We start from the raw sequence: 27,985 nt of genomic DNA on the forward strand, positions 1-27,985 counted from the left end.
TAACTGGACAGATAGCCTACCAGAAAAGACAGTGGAACAGCAATGGCAGGTATTCTTGGGAATAATGCACAAGGTGCAAGATCAGTTCAGCCCCCACAGAAGGAAGGATTCAAAGGGGGGAAAGGGGCCACAGTGGTTGACAAAGGAAGTCAGAGATTGCATAGCATTAAAAAAAAAGATGTATGACAGAGCTAAGGTGAGTGGGAGGACAGATGATTGGGAAGTTTTTAAGGAACAACAGAACTTAACTAAAAAGGCAATACGAGGAGAAAAAATGAGGTACGAATGCAAGCTAGCCAGGAATATAAAGGAAGATAGCAAAAGCTTTTTTAGGTATGTGAAGAAAAAGAAGATAGTTAAGAACAATGTTGGGCCCTTGAAGAATGAATTGGATGAAATTGTTATGGGAAACAGAGAAATGGCAGAAGAATTTAATGAGTACTTTAGATCTGTTTTCATTAAGGAAGACACAAGCAATCTCCCAGATGTATGGATGGGCCAAGGACATAGGGTAACAGAGGAAATGAAACAGATTGACATTAGGAAGGAAACGGTGATGAGTAGACTGATGGGACTGAAGGCTGACAAATCCCCAGGTCCAGATGGTCTGCATCCTAGGGTACTAAAGGAGGTGGCCCTGGAAATTGCGGATGCATTGGTAATCATTTTCCAATGTTCCTTAGATTCAGGATCAGTTCCTGAGGATTGGAGAATGGCTAATGTTATCCCACTTTTTAAGAAAGGAGGGAGGGAGAAAACAGAGAACTATCAACCTGTCAGCCTGACATCGGTGGTGGGGAAGATGCTAGAGTCCATTATTAAGGATGAAATAGTGGCATATCTAGATAGCAGTGATAAGATTGGGCCGAGCCAGCATGGATTTACCAAGGGTAAATCATGCTTGACAAATCTATTGGAGTTTTTCAAGGATGTAACCAGGAAGTTAGATGGGGGAGATCCAGTGGATGTAGTGTACCTCGATTTTCAGAAGGCATTTGATAAGGTCCCACATAGGAGATTGGTGGGTAAAATCAAAGCTCATGGCATTGGGGGGAAGACATTGGCATGGATAGAAAACTGGTTGGCAGATAGAAAGCAAAGGGTAGCGGTGAATGGGTGTTTCTCGGAATGGCAGGTGGTGACTAGTGGGGTGCCACAGGGCTCGGTATTGGGACCACAGCTGTTTACAATTTACGTCAACAATTTAGATGAAGGCATTGGGAATAACATAAGCAAATTTGCTGATGATACTAAGCTGGGTGGCACTATGACATGTGATGAGGATGTTAGGAGAATTCAGGGTGACTTGGATAGGCTGGGTGAGTGGGCAGATACTTGGCAGATGGCGTTTAATGTGAATAAGTGTGAGGTTATCCACTTTGGGAGTAAGAACAGGAAGGCAGATTATTATCTGAACGGAGTAGAGTTAGGTAAGGGAGAAATACAAAGAGATCTAGGAGTCCTTGTTCATCAGTCACTGAAGGTGAATGAGCAAGTGCAGCAGGCAGTGAAGAAGGCTAATGGAATGTTGGCCTTTATTACAAAGGGAATTGAGTACAAGAGCAAGGAAATCCTCTTGCATTTGTACAGAGCCCTGGTGAGACCACACCTGGAGTACTGTGTACAGTTTTGGTCTCCAGGGTTAAGGAAAGACATCCTGGCTGTAGAGGAAGTGCAGCGTAGATTCACGAGGTTAATTCCTGGGATGTCTGGACTGTCTTACGCAGAGAGGTTAGAGAGACTGGGCTTGTACACGCTAGAATTAAGGAGATTGAGAGGGGATCTGATTGAAACATATAAGATTATTAAGGAATTGGACAAGATAGAGGCAGGAAATATGTTCCAGATGCTGGGAGAGTCCAGTACCAAAGGGCATGGTTTGAGAATAAGGGGTAGGTCATTTAGGACAGAGTTAAGGAAAAACTTCTTCTCCCAGAGAGTTGTGGGGGTCTGGAATGCACTGCCTCGGAAGGTAGTGGAGGCCAATTCTCTGGATGCTTTCAAGAAGGAGCTAGATAGGTATCTTATGGATAGGGGAATCAAGGGATATGGGGACAAGGCAGGAACCGGGTATTGATAGTAGTTGATCAGCCATGATCTCAAAATGGCGGTGCAGGCTCGAAGGGCCAAATGGTCTACTTCTGCACCTATTGTCTATTGACTCTAAATGTATGCTTGGTGGCTGGCAGGATCCTGATGGGTCAAATGGCCTGTTTCATTGGTGTGTGACACTAAAGGAGGTTATTCAGTCGTATCAAGTCAATGCATGGTCTACCAGACCCTTCCATCCTATTCCCCAGCCTGTTCTCAGTAATTGCCCCCCCTTCACCATTCTCCAATCCTGTTTCCCTCTCTCACCTCATCTCCTTACCTGACTATCACCTCTCTCTGTTTCTCCTCTCCCTTCCTTTTCTTCCATGGCCTTCTGTACTCTACTATCAGATTCTCTCTTCTCCAGTCCTTAATCTATTTCACCAATCAACTTCCCAACTCTTCACTTCACCCCTCCTCCTCTCCTGGTTTCACCTATCACCTACCACCTTGTACTTCTTTCTCCCCTCCTCCCTACCTTCTTGACTCTGAACTCCCCTTCATTTCCAGTCCTGTGGGATGGACGGGGGTGAGTGAGCCCTTGGATAAAAAGTCGTTTTATTTCAGGAATAAGCACAGAAGAACCACAGAAGTACGTGTACATACACTGAGCACCCTCTGAGGTGGCACCCTTTCCTTGCTGTGGGCACCACCTGCCAGTGGCGATCGCCAGCAGTGTGGCTATGCCGGAACTGCCGGGTTTTTACCGGGCGCTACTGCGGGTCTGGGGTAGGATCTCCTCTGGTCAGAGTGCTCCTGCTCCTGCAGGGAGCGATGCCCAGGCCACGGGAGAGGTCGCTTCCTACCCCGTCATAGTGGCTCAAGGGTGTGGAACGGCTCTGACCGCGCCGACCCCTGCTGCGCCGGAGGTGCTCGTGGGACCCGAATCTTCTTCAGGAGCCGGTACCGCACAACACGAGCTTCATTATGGAGATACCTGCCGTGCTGTTCCGTGACACGTTCAGACAGTTCCTGTATGGGCTGTTCTTGTCATACAGACATGCCAAGGCAGTCTTTCTTATCATCAGGCGGTGAGGGAGGTCCCCAGTGGAAATCTCTCTATGCAGGGTGTTGTAATGTGAGTATTATTAAAAGTAAGTTAATACTAATCGGGAAGCTGTTGGTAACAAGAGGCGGGATCTGGGGTTGGCTGGGTCTTTACTTCCGCTCTTTTTACTCCCGGTATGCATTGTATATAGTTCCTCCACCCAGGCCGCACGAGGTACCGGGAAGCCTCTGTATTGTAAATATCATTTGCCGTCCCAGATAAAGGTGTGTTTTTGGCCATCATGTTGTCGAGTGGTCTTTTTGTAAAGTAGAAGTTACCACACAGGGGTTTTTCCCCTGTACATTGGTGACCTGGGTTGAAGGGTGTTGCACAGGGTCCTACCGTGTAATAACACTGTCCCGATCAGGTCTACCTGTCCTTTTTGTGGATAGTGTACCATGCCCACATGGACTGCGAGAGGTTGCAGCCCCTGTTGGAACCTGAAGGGGCTGCATTTCAGCCCCGCACTCCTGATTTACGGGCACCCAATACGGCAGTAAGAGAGGGGCAAGTTGCTCAGTAGTTGTCCTGCTCCTGGGCCTAGCCAAGATGGCCATTTACGGGTCCAGCTAACGGGCTGCCGGGGGCTCTGCCCAAGCCGACTGCCTTCCCTTCTTCTAGGGCTACATTCGTGCCAGAGTGTCCTTAGAGAGGGAGCATGTGGCCGTTATGTGTATGGGGAGGGGGATTTCTGGGGTTGCTGTGCCCCCCAGAAAATTGAGTGCGATATAAATGATAATAGCTACTTTAATTTGAATTCACTAACTCTAGTAATCTTTAACCTTTGTATGCCTTTTGTATTTGCATAAAATTTTGTACATTTGCAAAAGGGACTCAGAGGTTGCACAAGTGTACCTGTTATTTCATCTCTTTCCAAATGATTCAATATTAGAGTTTTATCCTATTTTACTGGCCCTATCTCTGTGACCTCCTCTGGCCCTAAAGTCCTCTGGGATCTCTGGCCTCCTCTGACCCCAACCTCTTCGGCATCCCCACCACTGCCTACCTCAGCCCCTGTTGCCCGGATCGGAAGCTCAGGAACCACCCCCACCCCCCGGCTCTCTCTTCCACTAGATCCTTGGCCACTTGTCTAACGCCTCCTGGCTCTCTTGGCTGGAGGACTTTCTTCGACTGCCCGCCACTGGGCAGCCCAGAGATGTCTCGGATTTCAGCTCAGCCTGCACCTTCTGCAGTACCGGCCCGCACCAGCAGAGGGAGCGGCTGCGCAGCAAGTCCCCACCGGCCAGAGCAACAGGTGCACACGGTGCCGGAGGAGTTCAGCAGGGCAGGCAGCCTCCGTGGAGGGTATTAAACAGCCCTCGTTTCTGACCCTCGGCCCAGAACGTCAGCTCTTGAGTGTCTGGCAATTTCCCTCACCTGCTCTGTTCTTTAGCACCACCCAGGCAATATAATCACTCCAGGGGGAAAAAAAATCAGAAAATACTGGAAACATTCAGATGTCTGTGAGTGGGGAGGGGTGTCTGGAAGGGAGACGGACAGCTGATGATAATACTCTTTCATTAGAACTGGGAAAAATTCTGATATCATAGAGAAGGCAGGATAATAGGGCTGAGAAGGATAATAGATTAACCCTGACGTAATGGCTGAATGGTCTTATGTTTATTTGCCTCCATAGACGCTGTCTGACCTGCTGGGTTCATCCAGCATTTTGCATGTGTTGTTCAAGATTCCCAGAATCAACCAGATCCGGAATCCACAGACTGCAGAAGCTGGAATTTGAAATAAAAACAGAAATGCAGGTCGGGCACTAACTAAGGGATGAGACTAAGCTCCTCTAGAACCATCTTCTCCAGAACGTTGGGCTAAGGGATGACCTTATAGTATGTCAGATTGTGAGAGGCATAGACAGGGGCCTAGATGGGGCAGGCAATTAGGATCATTCTCCCGGGCTAGAAATGTTACACACTGGAAGAGAAGAAAGTTTAAAGTAGATGTGTGGGCAAGATTTTTTTTATTACACAGATAGTGTGGGTGCCCAGAACAGACTTCCAGGGGTGGTGGTGGAGGCAGATGTGAATGGGAGGGAGAACTAAATGGGATTAGGGTGAGATTAGCACAAATGTATGCTTGGTGGCTGGCAGGATCCTGATGGGTCAAATGGCCTGTAGGGAACAGAGAGACATGGACCACCTGCGGGCAGAAGGAATTTAGTTTGATTTAGCATTCAGCACGGACATGAGGGGCTGATCGGCCTGCCCCTGTGCTGTCCTGGTATATTTGTCACCTTCCTCCCCGGCCTCCTCTCCTACTGAAAACTAACTTGCATCTCTCTCCTCCCTGGAACACCGACAGCTTTCCTCTCTCCATGGAGGCTGCCTGCCTGGCCGAGTGCTTCCGGCACTTTCTGTTCCTGTGACACGGAGAAGCTCTCTGCTTCCTCCACCCCGGAGCTTGCACTCCATCCCCACCCTCCAGACTGTGGTCAGGGAGAATGGGTTGGAGGTGGTAGGTCAGAGGTCAGATTTGGACCCACTGGGCACGGAGGCTGATGTGGCCAGGGGACGGTGAGCGTCCCATCAGATTCTGGGAGGACTCTCTGCTGGTTAGGAAGAGACATTGGGAGCCACAGAACAAAGGGACACAGAGAAGAAAGGTCTCAATTCTCTCTTAAGACTGACCATGCCTGGTCAGAACATCTCTGAGACCGGTTTAGATCTCTGTGTAAAGGTTGGAGCTCTATCTGTGGCCTTCAGAAAGCAATGGCTCAAAAAAAGGAGGACCCAATCACCCATTGTGCCTTCTCCTCACTGCTACCAACAAGAGGAGGTACGGGAGCCTGAAGGCACACTCCCAATGTTTCAGGAATAGCTTCTTCCCCTCCGCCGTCAGATTTCTGAAAGGACAATAAACTCATATATACTACCTTGTTTCTTCGTCTTTGTTTTTGCTCTCACTTCGCAATACACATTTAATTTTATATATATTTCTTATTGTGATTTATAGTTCTTTTAAGACTATGTTTTGCAATGTACTGCTGCAGCAAAACAAACTATTTCACAACACCTGAGGGTGATATTAAACCTGGTTCTGATTCTGAGTGAGCGGGTAGTAGAAGGGCTTGTTTTGGTGTCGTTGTTTTGTTGTTGTTTTGCTGTAGTTTTGTTGTTGTTTTGCTGTTGTTTTGTTGTTGTTTTGCTGTAGTTTTGTTGTTATTTTGCTGTTGTTTTGTTGTTGTTTTGCTGTCGTTGTTTTGCTTGTTGCTCGTGTTGTTCTGCTGAACACTGCGGACATGCGATGTTAGCGCCAGAGTGTGTGGTGAGACGTGGGCTGCCCCCAGCACATCCTTGGGCTGTGTCGGTTGTTAGCGCATACGATGCGTTTCACCGTGTGTCTCGATGTACACCGTGTGATGCATAAGCGAACCTCCGGGCAACACCATGGTGAGCTACCGGAAAGGAAGGTCGAGGAGGCAGCGTGTTGTGGAAAGAGTGGAGAGTGAGAGGCCTCTCTCAGGTTGGAGGAGTATCTGGGTAGCCTAAACCTGATGGCAAGAACATCGATTTCTTCAACTTCTGGTTATTTTTCCCCTCCCCTTCTCTCTTCTTCCCCACTCTAGCCTCTTATCTCTTCTCCTCACCTGCCTATCATCACCCCTAGTGCCCCCCTCCTTCCCTTTCTTCCATGGTCCACTCTCCTAGCAGATTCCTTCCTCTCCGGCTCTTTACTTTTTCCATCTATCACCTCTCGGCTTCTTACTTTATCCCCCTCCCCCTCCCACCTGGCTTCACCTGTCATCTTTTAGCTTGTCCTCCCTCCCCTCTCCCCACTTCTTATTCTGGCATCTTGCCAATCCTCTCCAGTCCTGGAAGAAGGGCCTCAGCCCGAAATGGTGACTCTTTATTCGACTTCATGGATACTGCCCGACCTGCTGAGTTCTTCTAGCATTTTGTGTGTGTGTCGCTCTGCGTTTTCAGCATTTGCGGGGTCGCTTATAAAAATGACAGCTGACAGCTTACAGATCTCAGATAAACACTCTGACAATTTAGAAATCAATTGGTTAAAAGGAAACACATTTATATGGACTAACTCATTGCACGGATCTGCAGAGTTCTGGAGATCATGGAAACCAGCCTCCTCTCCATGGACTATGTCTACGCTTCTCACTGCCTCAGTAAAACAACCAAACCTCTTTACACTGACTATATCCCATCTATCCCTCAGCATAGATGAAGGGTCTCGACCCAAAACATTGACCGAGTTAATGAGTTAATTCAATGATCTGCTTTTATTTCTTGTTCAGATTCCATCTTCTGCTGTGTCTTGTGTCTCCAAATTGACTTTCTGTCAGATTAAGACAATACCATAAGACATAGGAGCAGAATTAGGCTACATGGCTCAGTGAGTCTGCTCTGCCATTACATCACTATTCCTCTCTGCACCATTCTCCTGTCTTCTCCCCATAACCTGTGATGCCCTGACTAACCTAGAACCTATTAACCTTCGCTTTACATCTGCCCAATAACTCGGCCTCCGCAGCACTGAATTCCACACATTCACAGTCCTCGGGTTAAAGAAATTATTCTTTGTTCTGAAGATTAGTGGAAAAGGGTGCACAATGGCTGACATGAACTTGATGGTCCAAAGGGGTTCTTGGCCCTTTTTTAATGCTGTGGACCCCTCCCATTAACTGAGGGGTCTGTTGGACCCAGGCAGGGAAACCCTGCTCTATTGATTCTGACTCTATGATGTTTCCTTCAAAATAGAAACCTTTAGTGAATGTATAATAGAGGCACCAAACGGTGTGACAGGCTGAGTGTAAAGTGGGATTGAGTGCAAGGGAGAAACACAGGGACTGTGATCAGAGCTCAGCAAATTGAAAATCATCTCATCTGGGCCCAAAGACATTTGTCACTGGGACCGAGGAGTGAATTCAATCCATATTTTAATATCAGAGAACACGGTCAAATCACAGAATGAAAAGCAGCACAAAGCCAAGACTAGGAGGGAAAGAAAGATGGTATTCGATCTTTGAGACAGAGAGTGGATAAAACGTCCGTGAACAGGCAAGGTATCTGCCAACAGAGGATTTATCCCCTGCCTTTACCTCTTCCCTCTTTGCAGTGGGATAAGATGCTTCTCCTTAGAGCCAGATGTGGAAGATTTTGATTATTGAGAGGCTTAGATAGAGTGGATGTGAGAGGATGTTTCCTATAGTCGGTGAGTCTAGGACCAGAGGGAACAGAGATGAAGTGGAATTTCTTCAGCTGGAGGGTGCTGTATCTGTTAAATTATATTATTTTGTAAAAATATAAATTAGAATTAAAGGGTGTTTGAAAACAACGTACAGTTTGTCACAGTATCCAGCTATTTCTGGGTGAAGGGGTTGTTGCCATGGTTACAAGCTCTACAGTCACATTGTGGTTACCACAATGCTATTACAGCCCAGGGTGTTGGAGTTTGGGGCTCATTTCCAGGGTCCTCTGTAAGGGGCTTGTACACCCTTCCTGCTAGTGCTTGGGTTTCCTCCCACATTCCAAAGATGACCCGGTTAGATGGTTAATTGGTCATTGCAAATTATCCTGTGATTAGGCTAGGGTTAAAATAGGCGGGTTGCTGGGCAGTGCTGAGGCGCCTGTTCCGCGCGGGATCCCTAAATAAATAAATAAATAAAATCAGTGATGATAAACCCGATCTTGATTCCGATTAACCATAGTTGCAAGGATCATTGCAAGGACTGGAGCAGGGGGCTGAGTTAGGAAGGACCCACCTGAAGATACGATTGGCTGAGGACCCCCTATATGCAATGTTGTTGAAGAACACCTCGAGGTCTTGGTCGTTGTCGAAGTCAGCTGAGATCACGGTCCGAACCGGAGAGGGCAGTGCAAACTTCTGCGTGGCGATGTTCTGAAGGAAAAACAAGGTCGGACTCAGCGATGAATAAATAACTGGTGGACCCATGATGCCCGGGCACAAAGATGTCACCCTGGGGGTGTGTGTCGGTAGGCAAATTGGAGCAGATCCAAGCTGCTTCTTAGGCAGGAGTTGATACATTTCATCACCAACATCTCAAAGCACTTCATCATAGTAGATGCCAGTGCACTGGACAACAGTTATTTCGGTAGGTCACCACGTTCCTCTTGGGCATCGGTATAATTGAAGCCTGCTTGAAGCAGGTGGGTATGTCAGACTGCCAATGCGAGTGGTTAAATATATCACTCCAGTCAGTTGACCACCACAGGTCTTTAGTACTCGGCCATATACCCCGTCTCGGTTGCATGCTTTCTCTGGATTCACCCTCATGAAGGACATCCTCATGTTGGTCTCAGAGACTGAAAGCATAGGATCATTGGGGTGGGGGGGGGGGGGGGCGTGTCTGTCCGTGATGGTTCCTTCATGTTTTGACAATCAAAGGGAGCATAAAAGGCATTGAGCTTATCTGAGAGCAAAGCCTTGTTGTCACTTGATCTCACTTTGTGGGAACTGATAGCATCCATGCCCTGCCACAACAGTTGAGTGTCCTTCACTGATTTAAGTTTGTTCCAGAATTGCCACTTTACATTAAGATGGTTTTCTGGAGATCGAACGTGGATGGCTTGCATTTTACTTGGTTGCCAAAGTGTCAGAGAAAGGGGAAAAAGAAGGGTCATAGAGTCACAGAGATGGAGTGCTACAGCATAGAAACAGGTCCTTTGCTCCATCTAGTCCATACTGAACTCTTATTCTGCCTAGCCACATCAACTCGTACCAGGACCAGCCCTTCCATCCATGTACTTAGCCAAACTTCTCTTAAATTTTGCATTCACCACCTCGGCTGGCATCTCGTTCCACACTCACACCCCCCTCTGCGTGAGAAGTTCCCCCTAAGATACCCTGAAATATTTCACACCCTTATTTCTTAGCCCATGACCTGGAGGTCTAGTTTCACCAAAACTCAGTGGGAAAAGCCTGCTTGCCTTTACCCTATCTATACTCTTCATAATTTTGTATATCAAATCTCCCCTCATTCTCCTGCACTCTAGGGAATACAGGCTTAACCTGTTCAGTCTTTCCCTATAACTCAGGTCCTCAAGACCTTGTAACATCTTTGTAAATTTTCTCTGAACTCTTTCAATCCTATTGATTTCTTTCTGATCGGTAGGTGGCCAGAACTGCAGACAATAGTCCAAATTTGGCCTTACCAATGACTTCAACCAAATATCCCAATTCCTGGCTTCAACACTTTGATTTAGAAAAGACAGTGTGTTAAAAGCTCTCTTTATGACCCATCTACTGTGACACTGCTTTCAAGGAATTATGGATCTGAATTCCCAGATCCTGCTGTTCTACGGTACCCATCGGTGCCCTACCGTTCACTGTACCTGTCCTGTCCCGGTTTGCCCCCACCAAGTGAAATACCTATGGAGAGATGGGAAGAGTTGGAGAGAAGGGGAAGAGATGGAGAAAGGTGTGAGGATGAGGGGATGGAGAAAGAAAGACTGGGAAAGAGAGATGGGGATTGAGGGAAAGTGATGGAGAGAAGGATAGAAAAGGAGAGTGAGATAGAAATTGAGGGATGAAAATCAGATAAAGATGGAGGAACAGGAATAGGAAGATTGGAATGGAGACGGGTGGAGATGGGTGGGATAGGAATGAGAATATAGAGGTGGAGGGATAGAAATATGGAGATGGGAAGGAGATTGATGGAGAGATATAAATAATGAGAAACATATGGAGAAATAAAAATTCAAAGGGATGGTGACAGATGGAGGGATAAAGATTGAGAGATAGGAATAAAGAGAAAATGAAAGAGATAAGATTAGAGGAACAAAGTCTATAGAAAGAGAGGACATGAGCGAATAGAGATGGATTGAGAGCAGGGGGCAGGGGATTAGAAGGAGCCACTTGTAGGTATGGATGGCTGAGGAACCTGAGGGATCGGACAGTAGGATGGGAATCTCAGGAGACGAGTGTCCTGTGATCAGGAGGGTGATTGTGGGGTATTTGGATTGAGAAAGACGGAGAAAGAGTTATTGCTGTGCTCAGACCTACATACTTAACGCTTTCCCAGTAAATATTATTTATATGACTGGATGTGGATAAGACAGTGCTCTTAATATTCATTGAGTCAAGAGAAAAAGATGCCGATTAATTAGATTTGTGAGATCTGCTTTTAATCAACAGTTTCCAATCTACTCTCATTCAGATTAATAGTCCGTTGTTTAATTAAAATCTTTACATTTATGGCCATTCGCCATCAAACACACATGAGATGTTAGTGTAGCAACACCAGATTCTTAAAGAGAAATTCCCTGCAGTTCTGGTTGTTGGAGAATCTCCTCAACCTTGTCCCTTCCTCCATCCCCAGATGCCACCCTGGTCGAGAGCCCAGGACTTGGGAGTGACCAGGATCCCAGGAATGGAATGTTCCGGCATGCCACGGGTGGCGTGGGGAGCTTACAGAGCAGAGGAAACTGTGTGTGGATGGGGGAAGAGGGCAAAGAGCGGTGGAGAGAGGACAGTGTTGGGGCAAAGGTGATGTGGGGGTTTCAGATGTGTGAGGGAGAGGGAAAGAGGTGAGTTGGGTAGTCTGGGGTGAGGAGAGGAGGGGATGGTGAGGGAGGTTGCATGGGCATCTTCAGCAAAGGAGAGGGGTGTGGGGAGTGGAGAGGCTATGGAGGAGGGACAGGTGCATGTATGGACACTGCGGAGGTGGGGGAGCGTGCAGGGGAGGCAAGGGGGAGGGTTGCAAGGAATGGTGGGGTGTGGCAGGGGAGGGCAGATGGGAGGCAAGAGAAATTGGAGGTGAGGGGAGAGTGGTGGCAATAGTGTTTGAAGATGAGGGTGTAGGAGAGGGAGGAGGAGGCTGTAGGGGAAGGGGAGGAGGGTGGAGGGTGTTGTGGAGGCTAGAGGGTGCAGCAGGGGAGAGGGGAGGGGAGGGTGGAGGGGAGCGTTGAATGGTAATGGCAGGGACAGGGAAGGATGAGGTTTGTGGCTGATGGGAGGGGACGGTGGAGGAGAGGGGAGGGAATGTATATGGCAGATGAGGTGTGGGGACAGCTGCAGTCTATGGGAAGGGATGAGGAAGGGCGAGGTCTGTGGGTGAGCAGTGGCAGACCAGGCCCACAATCCAATACAGATTAGATCTGACCAACCGACTGTGGTTCCCTGCCTCCCTCTCTCTCTCTCCTTGAGTAAAGTTGCTGGATAAGCCAAGTGCCCTTTTAATGAAACAACAAACCTAGCAAATTGAAATAGAACAAATCCATCAGTTCCCTCACCAGCCTTCCTTGGATGAAGTCCTTCAGGACAAGTGAGAGATCTGTCAGCCTGTGGCTCCAACACCACTGCCCCAATGAGTACAACGTTCCCCTAGTTCCTACTTACCATCTCCCAAACTATAGCTATTTTTGGCACGTTAGGCGAAGAAAATGCAAAAAAAAACTGCTTTAATCCCCAGCCTCCTTCCCCTCATTAATAATTCCCTGAACTCGCATTACGGGAGCACCCCTTGCCTGATAAATTCTTCCTCGAAAGAAATTCGATCTGCTTTCATTTTACTGGCAAGTTTAATCTGATCCACTCATATTTCCTTATTAATTTTTTAGCCAATTTTTCCAGCTTTTTTAAAATATTCTGTCTGACCTTTTGACCTGCTATGTAAGATGGATATCGAGACCAGTCTGTTGGGGAGGAAACGAGGGAGCAGACTATCTGAGATCAAGTGTTGAGTAATGAGAAGAGGTTAACAGATGAACATGTAGTTAAGAGGCCTTCAGGGAACAGTCATCACAATCTGAAAGAATTTAATAGAAAAATTGAAAGTCATTTAGCTCAATCTGTGACCATGGTCTTAAATCTGAATAATGCAAACTTCAAAATTATGAACTACGACTTGGCTGTGGCAGACGAGTAAACCACATTAAAAGCGACACGGTTAAGCGAGCAACGAGTAATGTTTAAAAAATAATGCAAAGTTTACAAATAATATATAGCAATAGAGTCTTGCGGTCGTACAGCATAGAAACAGGCCCTTCAGCCCAACTCATCCATACCAGCCAAGATAGGCCTATTTGGCACATATCCCTCTGAGGTTTTCCTAACCATGTAGTTGAGAGTTAGGGGGCAAAAGTTTAAGGGCAACACGAGGGGGAATTTCTTTACTCAGAGAGTGGTAGCTGTGTGGAACGAGCTTCCAGTAGAAGTGGTAGAAGCAGGTTCGGTATTGTCATTTAAAGTAAAATTGGATAGGTATATGGACAGGAAAGGAATGGAGGGTTATGGGCTGTGTGCGGGCTAGTGGGACTAGGTGAGAGTAAGCGTTCGGCATGGACTAGAAGGGCCAAGATGGCCTGTTTCCGTGCTGTAATTGTTATATGGTTATACCTGTTCAAATGTCTTTTAAATGTTGTTAATGGATCTGTCTCAACTACTTCCTCTGGCAGTTGGTTCCATATATTGAGCACCTTCTGGGTAAAGTTGTTTCCTGAGTCTTTCTTAAGACTTCCCATTTCACCATAAGCCTATGTAGGCCCTCTTGTTTTTGATGCCTCTTTCCCCGAGAAAAAGACTGAGTGCATTCACCCTATCTATGTCCCTCATGGTTTAACACAGGGTCACCCCTCAGTATCGAATGCTCCAAGGAATAAAGTCCTTGCTTATGCAGCCTCTAGCTGGTTGGTGGCGTAGTGGCATCAGTGCCGGACTCCGGAGCGAAGGCTCCTGAGTTCGAATCCAGCTGGCCCCCTTGCACGCTTTCCATCCGTGCCGGGTTGAGAGTCGAGCTAGCAACTCGGCCTCGTAAAAACAAGAAAGCCTGCTTAAAAAAACCACCGTCATGACAGCATCCCGATGACTCCACTCGGAGTTAAGGGCTTTCTTCTTCTTCTTATGCAGCGTCTCTGTAAAACTCAGTCTCTCAAGTCTTTGCAGCACTCTCATGCAAATTGTAGAAACATTCTCATAAAGATGCACTTATCTGATCTTGATCTTACACTAAAATCTTTCATGAACTGAATGATCTTTCTTGTGTCAACCTTCGGCTGTGCCATTCTTAGTGCTGAAAGCCCCAGCCTGTCCAGGCTCTCCTGGTAATTACATCTTCCGTGAAGCCATCTAAGAGTTTCTTAAATGCCCCTAATGGATCTGCCTCCACCACCATCCACGGCAGGCTGTTCCACACGCTCACCACTCTCTAAGTAAAAAAAACTTACTTCTGACATTACAAACAAGAGACAATCTGCGGATGCTGGAAATCTGAGCAACACACAGAAAATGCTGGAGGAACTCAGCAGGCCAGGCAGCAATCTATTCCTCCCCCACCCCCGACTTTCTGCTTTCCGCTGGGATTACTCCCCACGCGACTTCCTTGTCCATTCGTCCCTCCTGATACTTATCCTTACAAGCCGAACAAGTGTCACGCCTGCCCCTACACCTCCTCCCTCACTACCATTCAGGGCCCCAAAAAGCGCTTCCAGGTGAGGTGGCACTTCCCCTGTGAGGCTGTTGGGGGTCATATACTGTCCCCGGTATCCCCGGTGTGGCCTCCTGTATCTCGGTCAGACTCGACGTAGATTGGGAGACGGCTTCGCCAAGCACCTATGCTCCATCTGCCAGAAAAAGCGGGATCTCCCAGTGGCCACCCATCTTAATTCCACTTCCCATTCTCATTCCGAAATCACCATCGTAATGAGGCCACACTTAGGTTGAACAACACCTTATATTCCTCTTGGGTAGCCCCCAACTTCCTCAAACTTCCAGTAATGCATCCCACCACTCCCCCCTTCACCATTTGCCACCCCCTTTTCCCTCCCTCACCTTACCTCCTTGCCTGCCCATCGACTCCCTCTGCTGCTCCTTTTTCTTTCTTCCATGGCCTTCTGACTCCCATCTCCCAACCTCCCAGCTCTTTACTTCATCCCTCCCCCTCCCAAGCTTCACCTACGACCTGGTTTTTCTCTCTCCCCTACCTCACCTTTTAAATCTACACCCCAGCTTTTTCCTCTCCAGTCCTGCTGAAGGGTCTCGGCCTGAAACGTCGACTGTACTTTTTTTCCATCCATGCTGCCTGGCCTGCTGAGTCCCTCCAGCATTTTGTGTGTGTTAACTCTGACATTTCCCCCTGTACATTTTCCAATCACCATAAAATTATGCCTCCTGGTCGGGTTGATTCATTCTCCAATCTTGAAATGGTTCCTGACCAGGTGAAAAGACATCATCAGCGTACTGTTTGTTGCGATGTGCCCTGAATGCTTGGCCATTGTATACTTATCAATGGCAAACTTCGTGCATTGAGGTCCGGAATTTTGCCCACACTGGCTCATAAATATGGGATCCTATTTGTTTACAGAATGGTTCACAGGATTCCACGCTTCTAGGAATTCTCTTACAAGCCACGTGGTCAATTGTGCCATGACTTTCATCGATGCCCAGTCGAATTTGTGTCCCTCTCGATCCCCAAACCTAAAGCCGTGGATGAACCAGGAGGTTCGTAGTCTGCTGAAGTCTAAATCTGTGACATTTAAGTCTGGCGATCCATGTATGACTTGTGGAGGGCTATTTCAAAGCCAAGAAAATTCTGGGAGAGGTTGGAAGCAATATCAGATGCACGGCAACTCTGGCAAGGGTTGTAGGACATTACTTACTACGGCAAAACCCAACAGCATGAATGGCAGTGATGCTTCACTACCACACGAGTTCAACACCTTTTATGCTCGCGTTGAAAGGGAGAATAAAACCACAGCTACGAGGACCCCTGCAGCACCCGGTGACCCTGTGATCTCTGCCTCAGAGGCTGGCGTCAGGCTATCTTTCGGGAGGGTGAACCCTCGCAAGGCAGCAGGGCCCGATGGACTACCTGGTAAGGCTTTGAATACCCGTGCCAACCAGCTGGTGGGAGTAATCAAAGACGTTTTCAATTTCTCACCGCTACAGTCGGAACTCCCCACCTGCTTCTAAAGAGCAACAATTGTACCAGTGCCAAAGAGGATGAAGCTGAGCTGCCTCACCTTCTCAGGAAGGACCTGGATCGGCTGCAATTTCCTATAGGTCTACAGCAGATGCGATCTCAATGGCTTTCCACGTGGCCTTAGATCAACTGGACAACGCAAATACCTATGTCAGCATGCTGTTTATTAATTATATCTCAGCATTTAACACCGTAATTCCTACAGACCTGATCGAAAAGGTACAGAACCTGGGCCTCTGTACCTCCCTCTACAACTGAATCCTCGACTTCCTAACCTGAAGACCACAACCTGGGCGGACTGGAAATAACATCACCACCTCATTGACAATTAACACTGGCGCTCCACAGGGGTGTGTGCTTAGCCCACTGCTCTAGTCTCTCTACACCCATGACTCTGTGGCCAGGCACAGCTCAAATAGCATCTATAAATTTGCTGGTGATACAACCATTGTTGGCTGAATTTCAGATGGTGATGAAAGGGTGTACAGGACTGAGATATACCAGTTAGTTGGGTAGTGTCACAGCAATAACATCAGCAAGACCAAAGAGCTGATTGAGGACTTCAGGAAGGGTAAGACGAGAGAACACAAACCGATCCTCACAGAAGGACAAGAAGTAGAGAGAATGATCAACTTCAAGTCCCTGGGTGTCAATATCTCTGAGGATCTAACCTGGATGCAGCTATAAAGAAGGCAAGACAGCGGCTATATTTCATTAGGAGTTTGAGGGGATTTGGTTTGTCAACTAAAACACTCGAAAATGTACTGTGGAGAGAATTCTGACTGGCTGCATCACCGTCTGGTATGGGGGGGGGGGCGGGGGGGCAGCTACTGAACAAGATAGAAATAAGTTGCAGAAACTTGTAGTAAAATTAGTCAGCTCTATCATGGGTACCAGCCTCTGTAATATCCAAGACATCTTCGAAGAGTGGTGCCTTAGGAAGTCAGCATCAATCATTAAGGTCCCTCATCACCCAGGACATGCTCTCTGTTACCGTCGGGAAGGAGGTACAGAAGCCTGAAGGCACACACTTGGAGATTCAGGAATAGCTTCTTCCCCTCGATCTTCCTAAATCGACATTGAACCCGTGAACACGACGTCACTACTTTTTTATCTGTTATTTTGCAACACTGATTTTAACTTACCTATTTAATAGACATATATATATATTTAATGTAACTCAGTTTTTTCTCTGTATTTGTTTATCATTTATTTCATTGTCCTGCTGCTGTAAAGTTAACAAATCTCATGACATACGCCGGTGATATTAAACCTGATTCTGATCTTCATGGGCAGAGACTAGGGAGTCCTGATGAAGGGTCTCGGCCCAAAATGTCACTGTACCCACTTCTACAGATGCTGCCTGGCCTGCTGAATTCCTCCAGCATTTCGTGTGTGTTGCTGAGAGTCGGTCACGTGCTCAGACAAGGATGAAACAACGATGCAGTTTGACGTCACCTCTCTGTTCACTCCCATCGATCTTAGCTTAGCGAAAGTAACTCTACTGGAACTGCTCCCCGATGAAGAACGAAATGGTGAGAGCCTAAGCAAAGGTGGCAGGTGTAGACTAGCAGAATTCTGCTTATGCATGCACCTTCAATTTAATGGCACACTTTACAAACAGCTGAAATGGACACCAGCGGGGTCGCCCATCTCCGGGCTCATTGCAGAAGCCGTCATGCAAAAGTTAGAAAAGACGGTGTCGCCAATTATAAACCCTAAAATTTGGGTTCATTACGTTGATGATGCCTTTGTCACAGTAAAACACAGTGAAACTGAAATAACTTATAAACTAATCAACAGCGTGCTCAATGATAACAAATGGAAACAGAAACTGACATTCTTTTATGTGCTTGTCAGTAGCAACACAGGTGGTACTTGGGAAACTTCCCGCTTATCGTAAAGGAACACATACAGATCCGATCCTAACTATCACAGCACCCATCCAAATGCACACAAGAAAAGTTGTGTCAAAACTTTGTCCACACCAAAGGATAAAGAGGAGCAACATCTCTTTAAAGTATTTGCACAAAACGGATTCCCGCGGAACTTTATGCAAAGATCTCTATGAGGTTGACAGTGCACCAATCAAGAAGCGACCAAACAAGTTGTCCTTCCGTACATTCGAAATATCTCAGAATTGATGGCCTGGCTGCTCCAAGAACATAGAATTTCAGTCGTGCATAAGCCGATGGCAATGTTGAGGAGAGAACAAACCAAGTCATTGGACAAGACCATGTGGTCTTCAAAATCCAACGTGGGGACTATGGCAAACATTACGTGGACCAGACTGGGTGAAAACTATCCACAAGGATCCATGAACACCAACTGGCTGTAAAGTGGCATGACCAACTCTCCCTCGTCTCTGCCCATGGAGATCAAGAGGGGCATAAATTTGACTGGGCATCGTGAAGGTCATGGCGCAAGCAAACACGCGGCAGGCAAGAGAATTTCTAGAAGCACTGCTTTCCACAAACAACTTTGTAAACGAATGTGTAGACCTCAAACAACAACACACACAAAATGCTGGTGGAACACAGCAGGCCAGGCAGTATCTATAGGGAGAAGCGCTGTCGACGTTTCGGGCCGAGACCCTTCATCAGGACTAACCGAAAGGAAAGATAGTAAGAGATTTGAAAGTAGTGGGGGGAGGGGGAATGCGAAATGATAGGAGAAGACCGGAGGGGGTGGGATGAAGCTAAGAGCTGGAAAGGTGATTGGCGAAAGTGATACAGAGCTGGAGAAGGGAAAGGATCATGGGACGGGAGGCCTCAGGAGAAAGAAAGGGGGAGGGGGGGGGAGCACCAGAGGGAGATGGAGAACAGGCAAACAACTAAATATGTCAGGGATGGGGTAAGAAGGGGAGGAGGGGCATTAACGGAAGTTAGAGAAGTCAATGTTCATGCCATCGAGGTGTAGACCTCAATCCCATTTATGAGCCAATTAGGTATATTTCCAGACCACAACATACAAAGTTCACTGCACAACCAATCAGCGACGAGATTTCATCCTCACATCACAACTGAATCTCCACCGTGTAGTCCAATCAGCTGATTGACAAGCACATAATGGCCAAGCATTCTGATTACACACCACAATCATCAACAGTGCACTGACAATGTCTCTTGGCAGGGTGCTGAAACATTTGCAAGTAAATTGCCAAGATCGGAGAATAACTCAACCCAACCATCAACCACCAGAGCTACACATTTTCCACAAACAAAACTGGCAGATGCTGGAAATCAAGGTAACACACAAAATGCTGGAGGAATTCAGCAGGCCAGGCAGCATCTATGGAAAAGAATGAACAGTCTACGTTTCAGGCCTGATTAAGGGTCTCGGCTTGAAACACCAACGGTTTACTCTTTTCCATAGATGCTGCCTGGCCTGCTGAGTTCCTTCAGCATTTTGTGTGTGTTACTTATCTTCTAAATTATTTCCAATTATGCCCCCTGGTATAAGTTAAGTTTGCCCTGCATTGAAGTTTCTAGCTGTCCACTCTATCTATGCCTCATTTTGTACACTTCTATCAAATTACCCCCGCCCTCCTTCACTCAAAATAGAAAAGCCTTAACTGGCTCAACCTATCCTCATTAGACAAAATCTCCTTTAAGGCAAGAAAATCCAGCAGGAAAACTGGAGCAATGACTCTCCATATTTCCATGTGATGTAGAAGGAGGTTTCTCCGCCCATAAAGAGCAGGTCAGTTCACAAAACATTCCCATTTTCCTGACTCCCTCCCCCAATGTTGCTGTAATCTTTCCTTCCCACTTTTCCATCAATCACGCTGTTTACAGCAGCCAATTAACCCATCAACCCCTACACGTCGTTGGGAAAACAGAGACCCCGGGGCAAACCCACAGGGTCACAGAGAAATGGTGCAAACTCCACATTGACAGCAGCGAGGTCAGGACTAAACTGGGTCATCAGAACTGTCAGACTGCTACACTATCTGCTGTGCCACTGTGAAAAATATACAAGGAATCAACCTTCTCTAGAGCAAAAGACAGGTTGCTCGAGGAACACAGTGAGTAGAGCAGCATCCGGGAAGGCAAAGGGATAGTTAATTGAGTCATAGAGCAATACAGCACAGAAGCAGGCCCTTCTGCCCATCTCATCTGTGCTGTACTGTTACTCTGCGTAGTTCCATCGACCCAAACCTGGATGATAGCCCACCATACCCCTCCAGTTGAAGTACTTGTTCAAATTTTTTGGTGATGCACCTGCTTGGAATTATAATTGAAGGTAGAGCTGCAGTCAACAAACTTAAATCAAACCTGCATTCACCATTTCCTCTGGCAGCTCATTCCAATATTATTATAGAGACAGATATTGATTTCAACTATTTTTCATAGTCAAAATATAATCTAGCTATTTTGAAGGATTTTTTTCCCCCTTTCACTTGCTACTTATTCCTTGATGCTTCACAGCTGGTCTGTGCCGAGTCCATTTTTCATTTGGCGCAGCATGTAGTTTGGATCTGGAACATGCAGTTTGGATCAATATCTCCAGTTAACATCAGGATTGAAACATCGACAATCTCATTTCCCCCAAAGACGCTGCTTGACTTGTGAAATTCCTTCAGCTGCACCAAGTTCTAGGATCTGCTGCCTGTTCATCGCCATTCTGTTGTACTGTGCTCCTTGCCGAATTTCTTGTTCTATTTTTTATCACCACGCACACTGCTTGCTCTGTACGGTTCACGTGAATGAGGAATTTCATTGCACACTGGTAACTAGAATCAAACCTGAACCTGAAGCTGGTGTCTCCTTCAAAAGTATAAAGTTCAACATAAGTTTATTATCAAAGTACTTATATGCTACCACATGCTACTTTGAGATCTATTTTCTTGCAAGCTTTTACAGGAAAAATAAAGAATTTGTGAAAAGCTATATATAAATGAAGACTGACAACCAATGTGCAAATATATATAAAACATATAATGAGAGCATGAGTTGTAAAGAGTCCTTGAATCCGTAGGTTATAGAATCAGTTCAGTGTTGAGGTGAGTGATTATTCACGCCAGTTCAAGAGCCTGATGGTTGTAGTGATAGCTGTTCCTGAACCTGGTGGTGTGGGACCTCCACCCAATGGTAATACTGAGAAGAGAGCATGGGCTGGATGGCGGCCATTTCTGATTGTTGCTTTCTTATGGCAGCGCTCTATGTGAACGTGCTCAGAGGTGGGGAGAAGTTTGCCTTTGATGTATCCATCATTTTCTGTAGCCTTTTCAGTTCCTGGATATCGGTGTTTCCATATGAGGCCATGATGCAACCAGCTAGGATATGCTCCACTGTACATTTACATAATTTTTCGGTGACGTGCTGAATCTGTGCAAACTTCTGTGAAAGTAAAGGCGTGGCGTGATTTCTTTGTGATGGCACTTTTGTGCCATTCCTGGGACAAATCCTCTGATATGTCGCTGCCAAGGTATTTAAAGCTACTGAACTTCTCCACCTTCAACACCCTCGGTCAACAAGCCTCCCTTGAACCCAGTGGTAGGTGCTTTTAGGCTTCTCTGAACTGTCTCCAGTGCTAGTGCATCCCCCTGAAAATAAGCAGACCAATCTGTAGGCAATAATTTGCCTTCCTGAGTAGTCACAAGGTGGCAATTAGGTCAGCACTCCTTCCTCTAAGGCAGGGGTTCTCAATCTTTTTATTGCCATGGACCAATACCATTCAGCAAGGGGTCCATTGACTCCAGGTTGGGAACAAATACTCTCAGGCAAGGCCATAGTGGAATAACACAAAAATAAAGCTAAATTGGTAGATTGATTTCCTCAAGTCGGAGAGCACTGAGAAAAGTGACGCAGCGGACTTTGTCACCTTAAGTAGTTTTGTTTATGTCTCCCCTCTCACTGAGTGACACCTCTCTGTCCCTTTATTAGTGAGAAAGAGAGAGTCCATGGTATGTCGAATTATCGGGTGAACGATTAGATTTTGTTGTACTGCAGATCATGGGCTCTCTTGGGGGCTTTGCTACTGCTTGCTTGGTGGGTAGAAGGTGCTAATGCTATTTTGCTGAAATAAGTGAGTGGGGGAGGAGAGGGTCATTACTTGTGCGTGGGGTTCTAACATTTTTACTGTCACTCATTCTCTGGGGCATTCTGTTTTTGTGGGTGTCTGTGAAGAGCAAGAATTTCAGGTTGTATATTGTATACATTCTCTCATATTTTTGAACTATACTGAGGTTCAGTGAAAAGTTTGTCTTGCATACCCTTCAGACAGATCAATACATTACACGGTGCAATGAGGTAGTACAAGGTAAAACAATAACAGACTGCAGAATAAAGTGTTACAGCTGCAATCAGTTTATAGTAATTCTCTTCTTCACTAAGTCATAAGAGTCATAGAGCAGAGAAGCAGGTCCTCCAGGTTGACTCGTCCATGCTGACCGACATGGTAAATAAAATTGGTAAATCGGTTTATCATTTTCACCTGCACTGAAATACAGTGAAAAGCTTGCCATAGCAATTCACTGTATGGTGCATTGAGATGGTACAAGGGAAAACAATAACAGAATGCAGAATTAAGTGTAGTAGCTACGGAGAAAGCACGGTGCAAGGACAGAACGAGGTAGATTGTGAGGTCAAGAATCCATTTTAGGAGACTGTTCAATAGTGGAATAGAAACTGACCTTGAGCCTGGTGGTATGTTTTCTTTTCAGGTATTTGCACCATCGTTCCGTTGAGGTAGGGTAATAAAAACTCACTCAAACTGGTGGGATCTTTAAGGCTGGGAGAAAGGATGACTGGTTTCAAAATCCAGGGCCCAGGCAATGAAAGGCACAGTAGCAACAGTAGAGTGGTTGCGTCAAGAGATATCAAGAGGCCAGAAGCAGAAGAGATCTCAAAATGGGAGACGTGAAGAGGTGGGACCATTCAGGGCCCTGAACATCCATAGACGAATAGATTTGATGGGTCGAATGGCCTAAATTTACTCCTATATTAGGCCATTTGACGCATCAAATCTATTCTGTCATTCATTCATTCATGGCTAATTTTCCAACTCCACTTTCCCTCCTTCTCCCTGGAACTCTTCAGCTTATCATACAAGGAGACAATTCAATAGTCCTATAACAGTGGGTTGGAAACCTCCCTTCAGCCTGGTGGTATGTGCTTTAAGCCTTTTGTGTCTTCAACCTGATGGAAGGAATGAGAAGAGAGAATGTCCGGAGTGGGTAGGGACTTTGATTAATTCTGAGTAAAGCATAATTTGTTTTGCTGGAAGATGCTGAGCAGGTAAACGTGCAGGTCCTCCCCTGGACTACAGCAGAGTTCCATTTCTGGGAGTATCACATAAAGTTCACTCAACTGGAAAAATTCCCTCAACTCAATAAACTTCACCTGGGAAGACTGGGCTACTGGACCCAACAAACTTCACCTAGGCCAATTGGGTTGCTGGACCTAATAAACTTCACCTGGGAAGACTGGGTCCCTGGACCCAATAAACTTCACCTGGGAAGACTGGGTCCCTGGACCCAATAAACTTCACCTGGGAAGACTGGGTCCCTGGACCCAATAAACTTCACTTGGGAAGACTGGGTCCCTGGACCTAATAAACTTCACCTGGGAAGACTGGGTCCCTGGATACAATAAACTTCACCTGGGAAGACTGGGTCCCTGGACCCAATAAACTTCACCTGGGAAGACTGGGTCCCTGGACCCAATAAACTTCACCTGGGAAGACTGGGTCCCTGGATACAATAAACGTCACCTGGGAAGACTGGGTCCCTGGACCCAATAAACTTCACCTGGAAAGACTGGGTCCCTGGACCCAATAAACTTCACCTGGAAAGACTGGGTCCCTGGATACAATAAACTTCACCTGGGAAGACTGGGTCCCTGGATACAATAAACAAGCTGAATAAGATACAGAACACAAGAGATTCCACAGATGCAAGAAATCTTGAACGAATCACTCAAAATGCTGGAAGAGCTCAGCAGGTCAGGTACCATTTGTGAAGGGGAATAAACAGCTGATGATTTGAGTTGAGACCCTTTGTCAGGATTGTTAAGGAAGGGGGGCAGAAGCCGGATATTGTTCGTTCCAGGGTATTGAAGAAATTCTGTTTTTACAGATGTTCATGACAATTTTGTCCCTCAGGCAGAAGATACACAAAGTTCTCTCTACATGGTTTCTGTACTTCCGTAGTATTGCATTGAATGGCTGCAATAACACATCAGACTGATAAAGGAAGAACAATTACTAAAGAGAGAGAGATGGAAAAAAACAGAGAAGTAGAGGAAGAGACAGATAGACAGAAATGTAAAGAAAGTTTCTCCACAACTGCCATCTTCAACGGAACCCTACCAACAAATAAATTTTTACTTCTCCCCTTCCACTCTCCCCATTCACAGCCCCAAACAGTCCTTTCAGGTGAGACAACACTTCACCTGTGGATCTGTTGGGGTCATCTACTGTATCCAGTGCTCTTGATACAGCCTCCTGCACATTGGTGAGACCTGATGTAGATTGGGGGACTGCTTTTATGTCTACGTCTGTTCCATCCACAAAAAGCAGGATTTCCTGGTAACCAACATTTTAAATTCCTATCTCTATGCCCGTTCTGACATATTGGTCCACTTCTGCCACGATGAGGTCACTCTCAGATTGGAGGAACAACACCTCATATTCCGACTAGGCAACCTCCACAAACTGATAGCAGGAATATCAATTTCTCTGATTTCCAGGAAAATTTCCCCTCTTTTCATCCCCACTCTCGCCTCTTACCTCTTCACCTGCCTATCACCTCCAGCTGGTGCCCATCCATCTCCCCTTTCTCCTGTGGTCCACTCTCCTCTCCTATCACATTCCTTCTTCTCCAGCCCTTTATATTTTCCACCAATGACTTCCCAGCATTTTACTCTTTCCCCCCCTCCCCCCAACTCCCACCCAGCTTCACCTATCACCTTCTAGCTTGTCCTCCTTCCCCTCCCCCCCACCTTCTTAGTCCAGCGTCTTCTCCCTTCCTTCTCGGTCCCAACAAAGGGTCTCAGCCTGAAATGTCGGCTGTTTATTCATTTCCATAGATGCTGCCTGACCTGCTGAGTTCCTCAGGCATTTTGTGCACGTTGCTCTGGATTTCCAGCATCTACAAATCTCTTGTGTTTCTGTATTGATTGGTTCCTTATTTCAAAGGAGACTCACTGAGTGATTACAACATCTCACTACCACTCACATGATTTACAGTCAATTGCTTCAAATCACAACACAGTCAGCCTTATCCACAATACACTCGAGCCTCTGCAGTGCCCCCTCAGTCCCAGAAGGACCCCAGATAACGTGTGGATAATGGACCCATGGGAAAAAACATAACCACAGGGGAAGGGCAAGTAATCTAATCTGTGTTTGTAGGAATAAATGTAGGAACATAGATCAGACTTCTGTATAATAATGTTATCAGACTGTGTAGGTCTGTACATGGGTTGGGTATTTAGAAACCTGGAACTGGTTTGGGTTCAGTGAGCGAGAGTTTACTCTTGAATATTCCGAATCAGGTCTATTATCACCGGCACGTAGCAGCAGCAGTTCAATGCGATACATAATGTAGAAGATAAAAATAAATATATAAAAATTTCAAAATAAACAAGTAAATCAATTACAGTATACGTATACTGAATAGCTTTTTTAAAACGTGCAAAAAACAGAAATACTGTAGATTTAGATAAGTGAGGCAGTGTCCAAGGGTTCAATGTCCATTTAGGAATCGGATGGCAGAGGGGAAGAAGCTGTTCCTGAATCACTGAGTGTGTGCCTTCAGGCTTCTGTATCTCCTACCTGATAGTAACAGTGAGAAAAGGGCATGCCCTGGGTGCTGGAGGTCCTTAATAATAGATGCTGCCTTTCTGAGACACTGCTCCCTGAAGATGTCCTGGGTACTTTGTAGGCTGGTACCCAAGATGGAGCTGACTAGATTTACAACCCTCTGCGATTTCCTTCGGTTCTGTGCAGTACCCCAACCTCCATACCAGACAGTGATGCAGCCTGTCAGAATGCTCTCCATGGTACAACTATAGAAGTTGTTGAGTGTATTTGTTGACATGCCAAATCTCTTCAAACTCATAATGAAGTATAGCCACTGTCTTCCTTTCTTTATAACTACATTGATATGTTGGGACCAGGTTAAATCCTCAGAGATCTTGACACCCAGGAACTTGAAACTGGTCACTCTCTCCACTTCTGATCCCTCTATGAGGATTGGTATGTGCTCCTTCGTCTTACCCTTCCTGAAGTCCACAATCAGCTCTTTTGTCTTACTGACGTTGAGTGCCAGGTTGTTGCTGTGGCACCATTCCACTAGTCGGCATATCTCACTCCTGTATGCCCTCTCGTCACCACCTGAGATTCTACCAACAATGGATGTATTGTCTGCAAATTTGGTATTTGAGATGGTATTTGAGCTATCCCTAGCCACACAGTCATGTGTATATAGACAGTAGAGCAGTGGGTTAAGCACACACCCCTGAAGTGCACCAGTGTTGATCGTCAGTGAGGAGGATATGTTATCACCAGTCTGCACAGATTGTGGTCTGCCAGTTAGGAAGCTGAGCATCCAAATGCAGAGGGAAGTACAAAGACCCAGATCCTGCAACTTCTCAATCAGAATTGTGGGAATGATGTTATAAAACGCTGAGTTATAGTCTATGAACAGCTTCGTAATACAGGAGTTTGTGTTGTCCAGGTGGTCTAAAGCCATGTGGAGAGCCGTTGAGATTGTATCTGCCGTTGACCTATTGTGGCAATAGGCAAATTGCAATGGGTCCAGGTCCTTGCTGAGGCAGGAGTTCAGTCTAGTCATGACCAACCTCTCAAAGCATTTCATCACTGTCGATGTGAGTGTTACCAGGCGATAGTCATCAAGGCAACTCACATTATTCTTCTTAGGCACTGGTATAATTGTTGCCTTTTTGAAGCAAGTGGGAACTTCTGTCCACAGCAGTGAGAGGTTGAAAATGTCCTTGAATACTCCTACTAGTTGGTTGGTACAGGTTTTCAGAGCCTTACTAGGTACTCCATCCGGACCTACCGCCTTGCGAGGGTTCGCTATCTTTAAAGACAGTCTGACATTGGCCTCTGAGATGGAGATCACAGGGTCACCAGGTGCAGCAGGGATCTTCACCACTGAAGTTGTGTTCTCCTTTTCAAAGTGGTCATGGAAGGTGTTGAATTCATCTGGTAGTGAAGCATCACTGCCATTCATGCTATTGGGTTTCGCTTTGTAGAAAATAATGTCTTGCAAATCCTGCCAGAGTTGTCGTGCATCTGATGTCACCTCCAACCTCATTCAAAATTGTCTCTTCATCCTTGAAATAGCCCTCCACAGATCATACCTGGTTTTCTGGTACAGGCCTGGGTCACCAGACTTGAATGCCACAGATCTAGCCTTCAGCAGACGACGTACCTCCTGGTTCATCCATGGCTTTTGGTTTGGAAATGTACAGTAAGTCTTTGTAGGCACACACTCATCCACACAGGTTTTAATGAAGTTGGTAGCAAATGCAATATACTCATCCAGGTTCAAAGATGAATCCCTGAAAACTGTCCATTCCACCGATTCAAAGCAGTCCTATAGGCGCTCCTGTGCTTCCCTTGTCCGTACCTTCTTGGTCCTCACTACTGGTGCTGCAGTCTTCAGTCTCTGCATATACACAGGGAGTAGGAGTACAGCCAGGTGATCAGACTTCCTGAAGTGAGCGTGTGGAATAGCACGGTAGGCATTCTTGATGGTGATGTAGCAATGGTCCAGTGTGTTGCTTCCGCTGGTATCGCAAGTGATCTGTTGATGATAGTTGCTTAGTGATTTTTTTCAGACTGGCCTGGTTAAAATCTCCCAAAACGATGGTGAAGGCATTCGGGTGCGCTGTTTTGTGCATGTTGATCCCATTGCTCAGATCATCTAAAGCCTGCTTGACATTGGCCTGAGGTGGAATGTAAACTGC

At 46.3% G+C, this 27,985-nt stretch overlaps 1 protein-coding gene across 1 annotated transcript in view; it reads right to left on the bottom strand.

Moving 5' to 3' along the window:
* The window catches only part of crtac1b (cartilage acidic protein 1b), a 292,080-nt gene that overhangs the window by 33,938 nt on the left and 230,157 nt on the right, over positions 1 to 27,985 (bottom strand). Inside the window, 1 exon segment of the mRNA XM_073027043.1 lies at positions 8,868 to 9,004. Within this exon segment, the coding sequence (XP_072883144.1) occupies positions 8,868 to 9,004 (137 nt within the window).

Source organism: Hemitrygon akajei, chromosome 23, assembly GCF_048418815.1.
Source record: "Hemitrygon akajei chromosome 23, sHemAka1.3, whole genome shotgun sequence".
NCBI lineage: Eukaryota > Metazoa > Chordata > Chondrichthyes > Myliobatiformes > Dasyatidae > Hemitrygon > Hemitrygon akajei.